Genomic DNA, 19334 nt, shown 5'->3' on the forward strand with positions numbered 1-19334 from the left:
TCCTCCCTGTTCCATTCTGTTCAGTGCGAATGCGGACACCTCACAAGAGCAGCTGTTTTGGGAACAACAGGAGGACCTACAAACGACTTCTACAGTCTTTTATTATCATGCTTGCATATTTAAAAAGATGAATTTTGTAACATTTTATTCTCTGTAGACCGTGAATGAGTGGTATTATACTGACCTGCAGCTTTATACTGACGCTTCATCGCCTAACCGTCCCTCCCCCCTGTGTCCCCTACCTCTCTCTCCACCTCTCGTCCTTCAGGTTCCTATCTCACCCACGAGGCGAGCGGGTTGGATGAACATGGCGAGGTGCAAGAGGCCTTCCTCAATGGGAATGATGCCAGCCAGGGCAAGAAGGAGTACCTACTGTAGCCCCTGTCTCTTTATTTGCCCCTCTTCCCTGCTCTTCTTACCTCATCCCTTCATTTGGTCCTGTCCCCCTCTCCCTACTGACACACACACACACACACACACACACACACACACACACACACAACACGCCATAGCGGGCGGCCTTCTGAAAACGACTGTATACTGATACGGCAAATAGCCAATCCATTTCACTCCACATCACACAGGGAAAGAGAGAGAGCGAGCGTCTATAGACCCACCAGCTATTAACAACTGTGCCATATACTGTAAGTCGGATGAATCTGGGGGAAATGAAGAAAGAGGGGAGGGGGAGACGGCGAAAGCGAAATGATGCCATAATTATTTTGATTGAGCAGAGAGTGCAGTCGCCAAAGTGGAAAGGGAATTAGACGCAGATGACTGATATACATCCTCGCCGGGAGGGAATCATTTATTTCACAAAGCTCAATATTTAACAGCTCCCAGAGAGAAAGGGAAAGAAAGAGCGAGAGAGAATGCAGAGGGATGTTGACCAGTAGCTATGAAGCGCCTTGAAATGAAAGATGCTTGGAATTGCAAAGGATCTTGTCTTTGAAGCTGCATTCATCTATAATTCTCTAACAATAGTGAATGCAGAGCCACACATGGATCCATACCGAATGGGAACGTCAGAATTTTTTTCACATCGCTTGTCAAGTTACTGTAACATTTCTGAAACTTTGTGGTTTCCTAAGTAGAGAAGGACGACTTAGTAGTATTGAAGTTGGTTGAGGTGAAGTAGTAGCGTGTACTAATGTAAAACTCCTGCAATGGACATGATATTTGGGCCGCTAACTTAAAATGAAGAGTGTTCTTGGTGGAGAAATACATTTATTTACCATGCGATTTACCAAACTTCAGAGCATCCTTGCACTTTGAAACTGTCCTATTGTTCGGCACAACAGTGTAAAAGGGTTGTGGCTAGTGATGGATTGATGAGGTTTTGTGAAACAGTGTCCACATTTTCGTAGGCCACTAGATGGCACTATATCTGCTTTATAATCTTCGGAACAACTTCACATCATTTTTAAATCAAGAGTGCCATCTACGGAGCAAGGACACTGTTTCTCATTCACTCCAGTCCATTCAAAATGGACTGGACTGTCAGGACATGACCAGGAACAGTCCAGAGACTGAGGCAGTTGTTCTTGAATCCATTCTCTGCCATGCCCTGCCACTAAATACACTGTGATCATTGTCGTCGCACACGCTCAGTGGAAATCGACAAGCAATGGATAAGTTGAATTTGCGAGTCTCCAGAACTTAAAAATCCAAAACCCACCCTGAAAAATACAGTACACAGTGACAAGTATCTTTATAAGTACTTGTTTTTAACCTAAAATTGCACTTAATTTTTTTTTCCAAGACTTACTTCAATCACTGACTTGTATAATGATTTTTTTTTGTTCCATTTCCCATTAAAGGGGTGATTCACAGTGCCATATTTTTTTTTATTAAATTATATCCACTGGTCGCTAATTGAATACTGCAGGAACAAATGACGCACAAGCTCCATTCGCTTGCTTACCGTCGCCTCCTCTCTCCCGTCCTCTCGTTCTTTCCTTCTGTTCTCTCACTCGCTCTTTGTCTGTGTGGCTTAATGAAAGGATTAGTGTCGGGCCGCGCTCCGAACCAAGAAGAAAGGAATATGACTTATGAAGGCATTAAAGAATAGCTTAATTATTTTCCAATGTCATTAAGGGGATGAAAGGTTTAAGAAGGGCAAGGGGGAGTGGTGGTTAAAAGAAATGAATGAGGGGAAAACATTTTTTACTCTCCTTGAACGACGCCGCACACGCGCAGCACACACACATTTATACATACGGTAAATACAAGTATACATATCTCTGGATTCTTTATTTGTATAAAAAACGAACATCAGAATAAATTAAATGACACTTTTAAGGAGAAGAACCACTGTTTACTATTGAATATTGCAACTATACTAACAACTGACTTTAGCCTAGAAGCGAAATCGAACAAACTACTGTCCAGTGATCTTTAAAGAAAAAAACATATATAAAAACAGACAAAAAAAATCTCTCTCTCTCTCATTATATATATAAATATATATATATACATCATTTGTCTTTATGATAAACAAGATTTTTTTTTATTAATTATTATAATTATTTGAACAAATATGATTGTTGTTACTGTTATTATTATTATTGCTGTTGTTATTCTTACAAATGTAAATGTTAAAGAAATGTACACTTTCCATGGTTTGTTTTTGGTTCAAATGTAGAGAAATTGACGTCTTTTTTTTGTTTTTTCTCAAGTTTGACCTGCTGCCTTTCCTCTCTTACCCAGTATTTCTCTCTTTATCGTCTCCTGTGCCTAGTAGTCTCTTCCTCTCCCGTCCTCCATTGTTAATTTTCGCGTTCATGTGCCATTGTTGATATATAGCTAACGATTTCTTTATAGGGGAAAGATTCGAAGCACGAGAAAATTAAAAAGCTGAAAAATGCTTTGGCAGTGTTTCTTTTTTTTTCCCCCAAGAGTGAACAAGTGTGTCTGTCTGTGTGTATGCAAGTGAAGGTGCAGCACGGTGGAGAAAGAAAGGTCACAGGTTCGATTCTAGCTGAGGGTTGGGGCTGAACCTGCGGTTCGCCTGAAGCACGTTCCCACAGTTCCCCACTCTAAATTGTCTGCAGGTGTCACGTGACTCTGGCCCAGAGTAGCATAGATAGACTCCATGTAATAAAACTGTACCGATGATTGATTTTCAGAGTAGATCCATGTTGTCTGAGGCGCCAGACTTGTGTCCGCTGATGGAGGCAGGCACCTGAGGCGGATCTCATTTTGGTTACTTCCTGATTTTCTCCCGCAGTGTAGGTCACCAGAGGGGTGAAAACCAATCAGCCGTCCAGATCATAATTAGAATTACAAGAAACAATGAAGAAAGATTCTAAATATTTAATAGCCTCACAGTCTTGTGAGCTTGTCTTGGAAGCTCTGATAACCCTGTGGTTGGTTGAGTTTGTTCTCTGAAAGGAGCTTCAAAGACAGACTGTCTTGACATGGGGCAGTGGTCAAGTCCGGAGGTCTTTTTTCTCCATTTACCTGCAACTAAAAATCTGAATCTGCACCTGCATCGATGGAGATTGAGATTACAGTTGTCGATGAAGTTTTAAGGTCCATTTATGAACAACATTCCACCTGGATCCGGATAACAGACAGTGCCTTCTGTCCGTAAACTCTACGAACAGTGTTGCTGTTAGAACCTGATATGTAGCTCTATGCGACACGAAGAAGACATAACAATGGTGGAAGTTCTCCCTCCTCCAGTCACGATATAGATTTAACAGCCTCACCAGCCATCGCCTCCTACAATGCTGCCTCTGTTTTGTCTTGAGTGCAAGAGGTACATTATCAATACTTCTTCCACAGTCACTTTGTTGGTTTTGTAGTTTTTTGTTGTGAAAAATCATTGACTCTGGGCTGCACCCCCTGGTGGATGCTCGGATGCACAGCAATACCAACGTAAAGAATGGATCGACACGTGTTCAGTGACAGTAGCAACATTTAGGACAGGCACATTTTCGTACGTAAAGGCAGCATAAATGGCACTTTAGATGCACAAGTGGCCAGAGTTAATATAGCGATATACAGACATTACAAACATTCCAGAACCCAAGACTATTGTTCGTAGAATTGCTCACTTAAAAGAAGAAAAGGGAGAGTGTGAGGGGTTTCTACCTCTTAAAAGGTGCCACATAAATGAAACAGCCTGGGCAGTAAGGAATTTGTAGCGATTCAACACATAAATCGCACTTTGCTATTTTTGTGTAAGGCATAAGTAGCTTCTGGGCACTTGTCAAAAATGCACTCCAACTCGTAAGATATTGTCTTCACAGCAAAATTCCCTTCATTTAAGTGCCTTCTTTTCTTGACATTCATGACTGTTCCGGAACATTTTGGAATGGATTGCTCGACACGAGCTAGATCCACAAATGGGCCGCAATGGTGGCAGGTTTTTGCTCAAGCCAAACAAGAACCAATGAGGTGAGCGGAAACAAACAACGAAACTCTTGGCTGGTTGGAACAAAGATGACAGCCCAGTGATGGGTCGATGAGGTATCATGAAACAGTTTCGCAGGGTTGATGAAACAGCATCCTAATTCTGAGTGGCCACTAGATGGCGCTCTTGGTGGAGAAATTATGTGAGATTTCATTGAACTGGTTTTTCAAATCCAAATATTGTGCAGCAGAAAATTGTGATACCGTGTCATGAAACCTCATCTACCCATGCCCTTTTGTGTATTGTTAAAGTCCCCTGTTATAGCTTTATTCTCCGCTCAATATTTGGCTTGAATCGGATTACAATGTGAATTCATTACCAGCCAGTCTTACACATTTCATAAATAGGATTATTTATTTATTGTGTGGTGGATTGGAGTCAGTCCCAATTAAAAATCTTAACCTGGTGTCATGATGAAACAGCCCATCCTAGACACTTGACTCAAACAAGGGTTGGCAGCCAGATGAAATGATTCACCTCATCGTGTTGTAAAAAGTTATTCGAATATTTCACCAGCAGCAGTCAGGGAAACACGTCATGTTAAATTTAAAATAGAAAATGCATCGGAAGATGGCTGTTTTTTTTTTTTTTTTTTGGAGTAACACAAAAGGCAATATCGGCTGGCAGCTTGTTCAGAGAGAAAAGAACAAACAAAGCAGGAGCCTTGTTAATGAATGAAAAGAAGGGAACGGGAAATAACAGAGGGGAGAGTCAGACACACACAGAAAAATATGACTTGCCATTAAGTTTCCTGCAATCAATACCCGATTCTGTCGAGAAGCACTCAACGTGTCCATCTGTGCACAGGGCTGGATTTGGAAGCTGCCGGAGGTCGGCTGGTGATGGATCGATGCGTTTCTCTTCCCGCGATGGAAAGACTCTTTTCTGTCATGAAGACAGACGTCAAAATGCAAACAGTCTTGCCATGTGCGACCAACGTGACTTGACACTACCGACCAGACCTGCAGGTTCACACATATTTTCGCAGAGAACGGGAGGAAAGTAGCTCCCCCAGTAGTCGACTGGTAGAACGGTATTCTTTAGAACAGATGTCTTTTTTGGTGCACGTCGTGTTCAGTTTGAAACCACCTTTATCCTGGACGATCTTCAGTCAACTCAATGGCTTTAAAAGAGGGCCATTTATGTGCGACATTATCTCTCACACTTGTTAGCAGACTGTAAGGGTCACTTTCATGAGACTGCAGCTGGAAAGCTCCGCACGAAATAGGGTGACCTGGCATCCTCTTTTTCCCAGACATGACCTCTTTCTGAGAGCTATAAGCCTCCAAACCATACGACTTCAGAGTTACTGCCGGAGGTTTTTCCATTATCGTGTTGATCTCTTTCCTTCCTTCCTTCCTTCTTCTGCTGCTTATCCGGGGTCGGGTCGCGGAGGCAGCATTCGGAGCAAGGAAGCCGGTCCGCACAAACCTCCTCCAGCTCTTCCTGGGGGATCCCGAGGCGTTCCCAGGCCAGACTGGAGACATAATCTCTCCAGCGAGTCTCCGGGGTCTCCTCCCGGTAGGACATGCCTGGAACACCTCCACAGGGAGGCGTCCAGGGGGCATACAGATCAGATGCCAGAGCCACCTCAGCTGGCTCCTCTCGATGTGGAGGAGCAGCGGCTCCACCCCAAGCTCCTCCCGGATGACCGAACTCCTCACCCTATCTCTAAGGGTGAGCCCAGCCACCCTGCGGAGGAAACTCATCTCAGCCGCTTGTATCCGCGATCTCATCCTTTCGGTCATTACCCAAAGCTCGTGACCATAGGTGAGGGTGGGAACGTAGATCGATCGGTAAATCGAGAGCTTCGTCTTGTGACTCAGCTCTCTCTTCACCACGACGGTCCGATACAGCGACCGCATCACTGCTGCCGCTGCACCAACCCATCTATCAATCTCACGCTCCCCTTTTCCCTCACTCGAGAACAAGACCCCGAGATACTTAAACTCCACCACTTGGGCCAAGAATTCTCCACCGACCCGGAGAGAGCAAACCACCTTTTTCCGTTCGAGAACCATGCCCTCAGACCGCTTCACACTCGGCTGCAAACCGACCCAGTGCATGCTGAAGGTCCCGGTCCGATGAGTTCAGCAGAACAACATCGTCCGCAAATAGCAGAGATTAAATTCTGTGGTTCCCGAACCGGATCCCCTCCGACCCCTGGCTACGCCTAGAAATTCTGTGCATAAAAAGTAATAAACAGAACCGGTGACAAAGGGCAGCCCTGGTGGAGACCAACATGCACTGGGAACAAGTCTGATTTACTGCCGGCGATGCGAACCATGCTCCTGCTCCGGTCATACAGGGAGTGGTTTTCGGCCCGGTCGTGTTGATCTGTATGAACCAAAAAATAACTAAAAACAAAATTGCTTCCGCTCATGGTGTGCGATGAAATAGGAAATGTAAATGGCGTGGCTAATCACAAACATCCCGCTGAATCAAACTCAGTGGTCTGACCCCAGTCAGCGCAGCGCCAAGGTGTGCAAAGTGGCTGCTTATCTGGAAAAGACATCGATTGATATGACTGACCGTGTCCGGGCTTTGTGTAATCAGGGAGCACTTTTTTTTTTTTTTTTTTTTCCAGTAGACGGAACAATTGAATGACCAGCTGTGCCGTGCCAGACTGGGGAACTCTTTCCTCTCGCAGCAGATTTCTCTGTCAATAATGATGTGCCACAGTCTCAGGTTTTATATCCCCATGACTGGATTTTTATGGATTTGGAGGACAGATGGATTTAAATAGCAGGAGCAGAGTGGCTGTGCAATATGGCCCATGGTTAACTTTATTCAGCTGTCATTTAGAAATACACATTTATAACCTAAGTTGGTCTCAGGAACGGATTATTGAGAATTATGTCTGTTTAACAGATCTTTTCTCTATTTGAAAGATACAAAATATAATAATAATAACAATCGTGCTGTACAGTATCAATTAAAGTAGCAAAGCTGTAACTAACTTTTTCCAATTGACTTAACTTTGAATGAGCTCATGTCATAATTGTTAAAAGTTATCAAAGCTCCTTTTAATTTTTGATTTTCACTCAATTTTTGGGGGGTTTTGAATTTTTATTTTGAAATTGTTTTTAAATGCAATTCAGCCTTTTCTTCTGTCTAAAATGAAAATTGAGAAAATATGGAAGCAGAAAACATATGAAATGAGAAAAACACATAAAAAGCAAACAAAAAATATATATATAAAAAAGCTTTGATCATGCTATCATGCAAAATAAATAAAATATATTGCAAATTTATGAATTTGTTTATCTCAAAATCTTGCAGAATCCAAAATATACAAAATAAACATATACAATTTCATTTTGATGACAAATGAAGTATTGAAGAAATATAATATGACATTTAAAGTTCTAGAATATTTTTTTAAACTAGACAGAGGGAAGCATACACTTTCCTACTTTTAACCCAAGCATTTCTACTTTATTAAAAGAGAGAAAATTGAAAGGTAAAGGAATGGGTGATGGCGCGCGGGGGCTGCCAAACATTCGATTAATTCTCCTCAAACAATTGTTATACACATCAAAACGAAGCCTCTCATTGTGTCTCTGTGTGTGAAAGTGTGTGGTAACCAGGTTACTTGTGTTTCGTGGACAGCGCTGCAGACCCCCTTTGGTGCACGGCTTAATTCAGCGCTGTCACTCATGCGTCTGTTCCGACGACGGTCGGCTTAGCGGTTATTAACAGCCAGACTGATTCTGGACCTGCAGGATGTGCAACCGAAGACCACAGACATCTGTGATCAGGATTTCACCTGGAGGTTTTCATATTTTCACTGACATTTGCTGGCTAATTCCTTCCCTGGCATCTGTGCTTCACTGAAAATTAGTCAAAAACACAGCAATACATACATGCGTTTTCCATATATTGGAATTCTATGAATCTCTATTAGAACAAAATGCATTTCTTATTCTGCTTTTCTTTCCATCTGCATCAAGCCACCGTGACTGGTTCAAAGCCAGCGCTGGCCAGATGTTGTTTGCATCTCTATTTTTAGGTTTCATAGTTGGTCCCGATGTGGCTCCTTCCTTGCTGGCTTCATCACAAGCACCGTTCATTCTGATTGGCCGGATCACCACAAAGCCTTTTGTAAAGCAAATCAATTTTCCACCACCTGGGTCATTTCAGGACCAACAGCATGTGAATTGACAATGAACAAAAACAAATCTCTGATCCCTTTTCTGTTCTGGATGTCCATACTGCTCCCTCTTGTCATGTGTTCTAAAGCCGCTGGAAATAACAATTTATATTGATACATGACCGGACATCAACCTCCAGAGAAGCTGTTGAGGGTCACCGCTTCTTCCTCTGCGAACCTTGTTTGGATAATCAGATGAAAATAGATGGACACTTTAGTGGAAATTATCTGAAAGAACTCCACTGCATGTTTTTTTGGGCCATGCATAAATTGATAAATTGTTTGGCTGCAGCTGGTGAAGGCCAAGATGTTCGCCTTATGTTGGTTCAGTTAAACACCTCATCACTGAGCCTATTGTCACATCATCCATCACTGTGTGGTACTCTGCTGCAATGGTCACTGACCAGGACTGTGGTTTGAGGTTTGCTAGGCATGTGTCCCTTTCACATAGAACTGATACGGTGCCAATATCCACTACCAGGGAATCCGCACCGGTACTCAACCATACTAATTTTCAGTACTTTTCCTTGTGTTTATATGGTAATATATATATTCTCTTCCTAAAAAAACCCTTAAACCTAAGTCTTTTAAAATGAACATTTTTATTTCTCAATTCATAAATGTGAACAAATATATTATGAAAACTCCCAACAACTCTTTGTATTGCTTCATTGCAGACAATTCAGTGTCGCCAGTCAACAGGGCGACCCTTAACCACAACTGCACATTGTGCATCAATGAAGCCAAGTGGCATGAAGTGCAACATTTCGCCTCTCTTTTGTAAAAAGAGTCACTGTTGCAGCTCTCACTTTAACTTTGGAGCAAGTTCTGACAGCTGAAAAAGAGCATTTATATAGCAATGTAAGAGAAACTGGGTCGATTATGGTTACAACTGCAAATTAAATCTGAAACACAGGTTCCGACTGACTTACATATATTGTACATACTGAGAACCACCATTCCCATGCAGCAGAAATGTTTCGCTGCTAAATGTTAACGTGTTATACGGCTGCAAATAATAATAATATGAAAGTGCTGTGGCTGCTTTGTCATTACACGATGGTGTGTTCAGGTCAGACAGGAAATCTTCTCCGCTCCCTCTCAATTATAAGTATGCGTTCATGTACCGAAACCTAGTACAGTTTCTCTTTACGTCAATCGGTACTCGGTTGTACCGACGGAATTCGCCAGTACAGATAAAGGTGCCGATCCCTAGTTGTAGCCCACCCACCTGGCATGCAGTTTAAAAAGCGGTTTACTGTTCCAGGCTACTATCCCTTTACAGTATGCCTTTGTCACTGGATCTTGTAGAGAAATTCCTGCTTCCCTTTTGCCTTAGCATTTGGCATGTTTCATTGTTTTGTTCATTGTACGATAAACCACAGAAAAAAACCCTGGAATGACATAGTTGCCAATGAAAAATGTTGGATTCTGATTTCTGCAACCTTTGATGGGCCGATGTTTTTGTCTGACCTCACAAAGCTGCTTCCGATAAATGGCTGGCCACTATTTCTCCACACACTGAAGAACAAAAAGCGATCTTGAAATAGTGATATATTCTAACTGGAGTACTGTTTTTTGTTTGACCAACATCTCATTCACCAATCGATCTTGCATCCCATTGCACCATCAGTCTTAAGCAAGATGTAAACGCAGAAACATCCCAGTGTAAATTGAAGCAAGGACTAACTCACAACTTGAAGCAAGATTTCAAGATCAAAAGATAAGATCAGTAGTCAGTTTTTCTGTCATGCACTGCCTACGATCAATGTCAGCCAGACACCTCACATGACACACACATCCAGAAACTCACGTCTAATTTAGAATCAATGTTGTTTTCTCCTTTCACAAGTATGTCACATCATCCATACATTACGTTTTTCCTCACTAAGCTTTGGCGTTAAGATGTTTTCTGACAGTTGTTTTAATTCCATACAGGTGCGGCCACGTGTATGAGCATATGGCACCAAGATATGACTTGAAATCTGAGACATATGTGGTCAGGATTTTTTCCTCTCTCCAGCGCTTTGTCAGTTATTCCAGAGACTGCAGCAGCTGACAAATCTGCTCCGGAGTTGTGAAAACATTTGCATATAATATGAACACCAACTAACTCACCAGTTTAATTATTGTGTATTTATACACAGATTATTTACTCTGTTTTACTGAAGACAGTCAATCTGTCGCTAACAAAGGGATTGTGTGTGAGCGTAGATTAAGACAAGCTTTAACCGAAACTCACTAATATGTGAATTATGAATTCAATATTTCATGTTGAATGATACAAAAGTCTACTAACAAGCTGTTTGTGTGTGTGTGTGTGTGTGGGATGTGAACGCACACCCCAGTCCAGCTAGATTAAGGGCCCTTTCTGTGGAGACAGATGGCGTGTTCTTATTTCCTCCCACAGTCCAAAAACACATAAAGTTCATTTGTTACGATTAATACTTTCCGAAACTTCAGGATAGAAGCACAAAAAATGCTTTTCCACCATGATGTTTAAGCTTATCTGATAACATTGCACTTCAGTTTGATCATTCTACTGTTAAAGCACTTAAATGTTGAAATTGGCTTAAATGGAATTAACTAACAATAAGGAATTATGGATTTTATTCTTTTTTTATTATTTTTACCCTAATTACAGCACCTTCCTCTCATGTCGCAGATTTTGTTCAAAAGCATTTGGAAACGTTAACACATGCTCTTAAATATGGTCATGTGACATGCACTCATCCATGTTTCTAAGCGAACGCATATTTCACGGTGACTAAAAACTCCCTTTTTTGACATCTCTTGGCGCAAAACTCGATCTAGATGGGCACAAAATTAAGATTTCAGACTCAAATTGAGTTGATAGTTTTTATTATGGCTAGCAATGATTTAATAACAAAACTAAACATAAATATTTGTATATCAACAAACAAAAAAATACGTATAATTAGATGTGAAATGCAAATACTTCTCTTTTTGGAGCATTTGTTAACATTTTTATCTTGGAGGAAAATCCTATTAAACACTCAAGAAACAGCCACGTGATCAGTCAATATTAACATGAATTGTAGACAATATCAGTCAATTTTAAAACACTAATATGCAACTGAACAGATGGATGGATGGAAATTAATGTATTTCAGATGGTGCTCTTATTTATAATTCAGACATTATGCTGGCAAACCTTGGCTTTCAGCGAGTGTTTATCAGAAAACCAGGGAGTGACATGCATGGCCTCACACACAGCTTTCGGGACACATTTCCCCATGGCTGGAAGGTGAGGAACCGACAGAGGAAATGATGCCTGTCTGTCACTCACTTTCTTCCTCGGAGGAGTAAACAGCAGTTGTGGCACCAGACTGTACAGCTGGAAGAGGAACGTGGCCATTGCGTGAGCCCAGATTGGAAGCCTGGTGCTGGGGCTATACAGCAACAGAGTGTGGAGAATATGCAGTGGCATTGACAGCAGAACTAAAAAGGTGAGGGAGAGGGCCACAGAACGGACCCTGGAGTCGTGTTCAGAGAGGTCTGCTTGACTAAAAGGTCCTTTATTGGGCTTTCTGCACAGAAGGTCGAGGTAAACGGCCACCAGGCAGAGCAAGGGGAGCATGAACACCATCGTCCCCTGCACATACACTAAAAATTCCGGGCTTAGCAGTGTGTCTGGTGCGCACACACCCATATGGCTGCGGTGGATTTCAAGGTAAGTTAAGTTGTGCATGTCCTCCATGTAAAACTTGGACAGAAACCCCCCATACGGCAGGAATCTTCCGATGACTTTGCGCTCATATGTGGGCGATGGAGTTGTGAGGTTGCCATCCACTTCAAGTCCAGAGGTGCCCGGATTCTGCCTGTTCATCCAAGTCGTGAGACCATCTGTGCTGATGAACTGTGCGAAGGAGGACAGGATGGAACCCACCCAGCACAGGAGGACCGCACACAACGCTCTGCGGTGGTTCATCACCGTCTGGTATCTGCGGCAAAAAGAAGCACGAAAACTTCCAGACAATTTGTTTTTCGAGCGCCCAAAGGAAACTCACATTACTACAGGGAGACCATAGAAACACCACACGGAAAGTTCCCAACAACTCAGTGTTCTCTCTCAAGCTGGGCTCAAGCCTGGGAACTTTCATGATACCATTGCCTTCAGATTCCTTTGTCATGCAGGAAAAAGGCCTGGTGCTCGGGCACCAGCACAGGTCTATCGGTGCACGCTCCTGGTTCTCAAGGTGGGCTGATGGTGGAATAGAGGGGATCGAATGAGGGTGTGAAAGTGGGCTGGAAGTGAACTAAAAGTCAACTGGAGGTGGGCTACTGCTGAGCACAAGGTGGGAAATAGTGGTCCACTCGTAGGCAGGAGGTGAGCTGAAGGTGGGTTAAAACCAAATAAATAACAAGGCCTTGAAGTGTGTTTTCAGCAAACCACCCTGGGTGGAGGGGATTGTTTTAAACACTGTTTACCTTTCTGCTGCTGGTCCAAGGAGTGGGATGTTCGCAGCATGTGAGCGATTCTTGGGGAGCAATTCTGACACAAACTGACGTCAGATATCAAAATGCATTTGGACGGAACTGATGAAAGTGCAACCTATTTTTCCTCAAGGATTTCAGAATGAATAATTAATATCCTGATGTATGTGCCACCCCTTAAGAGAAGAATAAGGCAGAAGCAAGAGGACGCTCAGGCATCATATGAAGGTGGGTACATTTGCTGCTATTCATCAGATAGGAAGCTTTAGTAGCTGTCCAGACTGAAGCTTTGTCTCCCACCACCAGCCCTGATGAACATCCATTGAATCTTCTTGCGAACGCCTCCTAATTCATCGGATTAAAAGGAAAATAAAATCACTCATTGTATTCGCATATAAACCTATATTGTTTAAATTAAATATTATTAATAGATCTTAATGAATTAATCTATTAATGTCTTACTGACTGATCTGTCAAGCACTTTATGTTCTCCTCTTCCATCAAAAACCCCTATAGGTGCATCAATTTTTGAACGCTTCTAGATGAATCCTTGACATGTCAGGGAGAGAGGCGCTTCAGCACGGTGATCCTCATGGGTCATGAAACCGACATGCATCATAAGTGATCTGTTTGCCTGCGCATATCACATCAGTATTTCAAGCACTAGAAGGGATGCCAGATTTGGCCCCTGGGCCTTGACTTTGATACATGTGGCGCCGTCAGTCTGACAGCAGAAATGCTGAGGGTTGTTTTTTCTTTTCAGCAGCGGCAGTAAAAGCAACATCCTGCAGATCTGTCTATCTTGATATCACACCAAAGCCACATCTTGTCATGTTTCTTGATGCACTTGTATTGATTTCTTCTGCATTTTGGCTGCAAGCAGGTTTAAGCGCTGAGTCTTTCTTCCCACACCACCAACCTTTACCACGCATGCATCCATCCAGAGCGAGGCAAACAAATGATGGCAGAATAAGTGATATGCTCATGTGAAACAGTCACTCACAATAACACTCACCTGTCGGCTAGGCGATGTTGCATGTGTGAGTTCAGCGTGATCATCACGAGGAGGCACATGGTGAATTGCCTGACCAGAAGGGGGCAGCACACCAATGTTATGCAGGTGTACAGACACTGTTGGGTTCTGAGGTTAAGAAACACAGTCATGGGGATGTCAAGTACACCCCCTACAGCTCCCACCCATCCCAGGCAGAGAAGCAAGCAGTGGGACACGCTCCGTGGTTTGGTCCGATCCTGGAGATGTGATTTGGACCCGCTGACTGTGATACACAACCTCACACTCACGCCAGTCACTGCTGCTGAGACGACGCACTGGCACAAAGTAAATAGCCAGGATAGCTCCATGTCTGAGAGAGAGAGAGAGAGAGAAAGCAGTAGTTTGCTTTACTGCACAGTTGTAAAGGAGAAGAAGCCATAAGGACAAGATCTCAAGAGTAAAGATTTCACTACTGTGTTTTATTGGTCATTAGCCTCACATGCAAGTGTCTTGTAAGCCCAAGGTCGTTTTCTCCAGCAAATTCATGCGTGTAAGGACAGTTAAAAGCAGTGTCGCTGGAGAGGGACGACACAAAATCACTTGGTTGACCTACTTATCCCGGTAAGTTCACTGCTAAAGGTGTAAAAGGGGCTGAAGAGAAACTTGATGGGACACATAGGAGCACCACAGTGGAACCACGCGTCATGTCAGCATGCTGAGCCTCAATTTAAGGAGACTGACCACCTGGGTGGCAGGAGACTAAAGGTGAATTCCAGTTCCTTCCTTAATCCTCAACCCCAGTCCTCAATCTTTAACCCTCAAACCCAAGGGTTAAGGTGGATTTTGTCCCTTAGAAATGGGACACTCCTTAATGCATGTATGTCCTTTCATATCTCCATTAACAAAGACAATACTTACATTTGTAGCTCAGTCTTGTTGTTTTTTACGCCTCCTTAATACCAAGGGAGGTCATGGAGTTCCTCAATTTAACGTTAACCTTGCTCATTGTGAGGCATTTTTGAGTGTTAATGAAGAACTTGGAACGCACCCTAAAACTATCCTCAATCCAATGCATCCCATCACATTTCCTTTCAGCTGTTACCCATTAGCTATGTTAAAACTTGTTACCATTATTGAACTACTACTCCCAGATATAAAGGCGGGTTGGTGATCGATGGGTCAAATCCTAACTCACACCTGACCGATCTTTTTATTTTTTATATTATATTAAATTAAGTGGTTGCAATGAGGCATTCAAAAGGGATTTTTAAGGACCGTAGTTAATACTGCACCTGGATAACTTTTGAACAAACTGTGTACTACATATGTAAATATATGAATGAATAATTTTTAAAACTTGATTCTTGGTTGCGGTGCAGCAAGTGTGAGCACAAACAACAAACAAGGGGAAGTATAACAACCAGAAAAGTCTGTAAATCAATAATCTACATCAGGGAATGTACATAATTTCACGCCTACCGTTGACATTTTCAACTTGTGCTCCCACTCTTCCAGACCTACCCTGGTTTCATACAATTAAACGGAGCAAAAACTGCAGAAGAATACAAATCAGCATCGCTCAGAACCGCCACACAGATGTACCTGGTATTGACAGAGGTAAAGGTGCTGGACGAACCTCGTACCTCAAGGTATCAGCGATCTATGCATGTGTATGGCGGGAGAAAAGGTCAAGTGACTGTGAGCAGCATGTACAAACACATTTAGTCTGCTTTGTTTCTTAAAACGCACGCACAAACATGTCGACATTTGGACTGACAGTGTGCGCAAGATGATTGGCAGCCAGTCTCTCGCACTCAAACAGGAGTCGTGAATATAAAGACGAGGGGTTGAAGCGAACACATTGAAGCGGCTGATCCAATTTGCCACCTGTCCGTTCCAGCATAATTAGTTTGACCTTTTCAGATAATCTACTGTTGCTTCGGCGTGCTAATCGTGTGGATAAAATCAGCCTCACCATGTCGACAGTATCTTATACATTCACTTCTGCTGATGGAAAAATGTATTCAGCAATTAAACTTCTGAAAAAAAGAAACTGAATCACATAAAAAGATGGAATTACCTATGAGACTCTGTGGTGACGCTTTCAGGGAAGTATTATCTAGAGACTGGCTTCTTTTTTTATCCTCCCCTGGAGTGCCGTTTCTCCTGTGCCCTTTCTGCGCTTGATGTTTGTCCCTGCTGACAGAATAAACCTCATTCATAAACCGCCGCTTCCAGCCTTAAATCACTCGATTCCGTCTATGCAAACATATCAATTGTGTCAATGTTGGACCACAGCCGCCCTTTCTGATCCAGCCGTGCAAAGGCCAACAGCTCCTTTGCCGCTCAGCCAAATGCATAAACGTTTACAAGCAATAAATGAAAACAAGTGTTCGGACATGAAGAAGACCTGCAGTGTTTATTTATTGGAAAACAATCTTGACACATGATCAAGGGTCGCGACAGCGTAGGTGTGATGATAGGTTCTTCTGCGTATGGTATTAATAGAAGGAAGATGAGGAATTTAGTTGGTGGAGTTTGCTATACTCCAGGCTGGTGGACTTCTGTTAAAATGGAACAATCCAACTTCAGTCAATGAAGGCGGGTCTCAGTAAAGGCCTCAACACAGGTGTAAAGTGCAGCAAAACACTGACTAGCAAACAGCAATTTTGACCAAACCAAGACCAAACAGCAATGTCTGTGTATTGAACTAGATTATTAAATATCCAGCATCTATAGAACACATTACTTTTGTCATCCCTTTTCGTCTTGAACAAAGTTGACATCCAGTTTACAGATCATTTTTTCAAGTTCAGTTGCTCAGATCACGTCATAACAGTAATAACTTGAGTGTTTTCAATGAGGCAAACCTTGCCTCATTGAAAGTATCAATAAAGGTTTCAAGCGGGACTTCATGAGCCATTAGCTCTGTTAACTCTGCGGTGCAGGCAGTATTTGGTTTCACGGGTCAGACAGCAAAATTCCATCATTCTGCCATGAATGGCTGGTTGGTTCAAGGTTCACCAGGTCAAGAAAAAACAAGTCATTCAAGTCATTTTTGAGCGGCTTGTTTGCTCCCATGGTGAGTGTGTGGCAGGACGACAGGCGGCGAGAGTCGGCTGCGGTGTGTCTCCATACAAAAAAGTGCACAGAATGTGAGACCCTGATGCACTGACGGCTGCACGGAGATCTGCCTGGCAGTGAGAGCTGCTCCCTCTGTTTACATGAAGATGGTGGACACTTGCATTTATTCACCATTGAATGCCGACCCGGTCTGCAATTTACATGGGCTTCATTATACACATGCCGTCATCATATTCAATTTCCGCAGCTATTCTCCTCCAAATGTCTTTATGATCTTCTTTTTCATTGTTACGTGTTTGGTTGTAAAGAACCGAGAGCTGTGACATGAATACAGTGTCAAGTGCTCCACCATGTTGAATGTTTGGGTATGTGACGTGTCAACAATGAGCATTTCGATTGATCTGATCAAAAGCGAAACTTCGTACAAATCGACCTCGGCCCGAAAAAAATGAAAAGCTCTCTGCTAAAATAGTGTTGCACTGAAAAACAGCAGGTTTGATAAATAAACAACCAAACAAAATGTGCGAAATATTTGCATGAAAAATCTGGTGTTTCAGGTTTTTATCACAATAGACCCACACCTGAGACTTGCCCTCCACAGGCTGACCAGACACTGGTGTGTGTCGTACTGATGGTTCCTTACGTAGCCTATGTGGTGCCCTTCCGCTTCACCCACAGTCAATGCTGTTTGTCGATAAGTTTCTTGATAAGACTTACCTCTGCTTTCAGCTTCCTTCTTCTCATGGGACGACCAGCTCCATGATGAAAACTGGTCAGCGGGATTCTGACCAAAGGACCGACATAATTCAGTCAGTTCCTTGAGCTTATTCATTTTTTATTGAAGATACTTTAGTTTTTATACATCCTTCTGCTGCTGCATCCAAGGAAATAGTTCCGTTGGTGTATTCCTGATTTCCCTTTTCCCTGATCTTTTCAGGTAACTCTCGCTCGGAATCTATAATGTCCCTTTGTAGCAGCACATAAATAATCTCACCAACTGATCTTAGGTTAGCGCTGGGGTTTTTCCTTCGTATCATTCCCATCTGTTATAAGCCCTGTGTCAGTCTATTTAACAAATCTATTCCTAAAACAAGGACGATGGCCTTCTCTTATCCTCGGGGTACTTTGCAACTCATTTTATTTTCTCTGATTCCATTTGCAATGTGAGTTTATTGAATGGCTGACAGATCCCTCTCTAAAAGTAAGTCTGTATTACCGAAGGAATCACTGAAATGTGCTGATGTTTTTCAACAGGTCCAAGGCCTGGACTGGCGGAACATTGCATCTAAGGAAGTTTTGTTTTTATGCACAACCAAGAAAGCCATTGTTGTTTTGGCAACTGATTTTTCTAATTGCTTGCTTCCCCAGCAGGATTTGATGTCGGCCTGGAGCACAGACTTGAAAATGTGTTGCCTGTTTACACGACAATTCACACAGCACTTTCACTCAGCATGTCTTGCACATCCTCCCTAGACACACCTGGATGTCTTTGCTTACTGCATCTGTGAGCCTCATTGGTTGTCCGTCATTCCCCTTCGTGTCTCCTCGTCTTTTGTCTCCAAACACCTCCGCATTGGTTGACCCTCTGATATACTCAAGCCCAGTCATATCCTATTGTAGTTACTCCTATTGAAAACCACTTCAACTCCCGAACGTTTACATAGCTTGAGAACACCTGTGGGTATCAATGTATAGGCAATGCAAGTGCAAAAGGTAGCATACTTGAAGTGCATACCTGAGTACTTCTAGCAAACTGCCTCAGTTTCCAGTGTGAATTTTTTTTTCTCACAGTACGCCTAATTAAGCTTCTTTTTTTTGCACAGGGAAGTGTCAATACATTTCAGATTCAACAGAGATCTATTGTACATGCTGAGGAAAATGTAAAATATTCTCACAATGTACTTACTGTACTCATTTTTGGAACTCATCACTGCAAAATATGTTTGGACCCAAAACCGAAATAACAATACAAGTGAATGAAGAGCAGACGAAACATTTAAGGAAGAGTAGTAAGAGTAGTAAGTATATATTTATTGGTTTTATGAGAAAATCTTCAATTTGAATAAAATCAATTTTCAGTCATAGAGCCTGGACTGATATCTTACTTTTCCTTTGTATGAATAATATAACCAAACAATGTTGAGCTCACTTTTATGTTGGTCCTAAATTATAATGCAGTGTAATTTTTTCTCACAGTACACCTAATTGAGCTTCTTTCGCGCAGT

At 42.4% G+C, this 19334-nt stretch overlaps 2 protein-coding genes across 6 annotated transcripts in view; one reads left to right on the forward strand and one right to left on the reverse strand.

Annotated features, from left to right (window-relative positions):
* cadm4 (cell adhesion molecule 4) overlaps window positions 1-2866 on the forward strand; it is a 242450-nt gene extending 239584 nt beyond the window's left edge. For all 5 annotated transcript variants that reach the window (XM_053882125.1, XM_053882124.1, XM_053882127.1 and 2 more), the window contains one exon: window positions 269-2866. In XM_053882125.1, the coding sequence (XP_053738100.1) occupies window positions 269-378 (110 nt within the window). In that variant the 3' untranslated portion in view covers window positions 379-2866. The remainder of the gene's footprint in view (window positions 1-268) is intronic.
* An 8861-nt stretch (window positions 2867-11727) lies between these two features.
* On the reverse strand, window positions 11728-14393 carry LOC128768623 (adenosine receptor A1-like). The gene is made up of 2 exons (XM_053881618.1): window positions 14047-14393; window positions 11728-12538 (listed from the first exon to the last, which is right to left on the reverse strand). The coding sequence occupies exons 1-2, from the start codon at window positions 14391-14393 to the stop codon at window positions 11728-11730; spliced, it is 1158 nt and encodes a 385-aa protein (XP_053737593.1).
* Window positions 14394-19334: the final 4941 nt, after the last annotated feature.

This window comes from Synchiropus splendidus, chromosome 12 (genome assembly GCF_027744825.2).
Source record: "Synchiropus splendidus isolate RoL2022-P1 chromosome 12, RoL_Sspl_1.0, whole genome shotgun sequence".
Classification (NCBI taxonomy): Eukaryota; Metazoa; Chordata; class Actinopteri; order Syngnathiformes; family Callionymidae; genus Synchiropus; species Synchiropus splendidus.

What these genes read in the sequence shown, in the direction of transcription:
- LOC128768623 (XM_053881618.1), bottom strand. Translation starts at nt 14,393, where the DNA reads ATGGAGCTATCCTGGCTATTTACTTTGTGCCAGTGCGTCGTCTCAGCA. An exon ending in CAACATCGCCTAGCCGACAG is followed by an intron (nt 12,539 to 14,046) that starts GTGAGTGTTATT and finishes TTTTTGCCGCAG; the next exon opens with ATACCAGACGGTGATGAACC.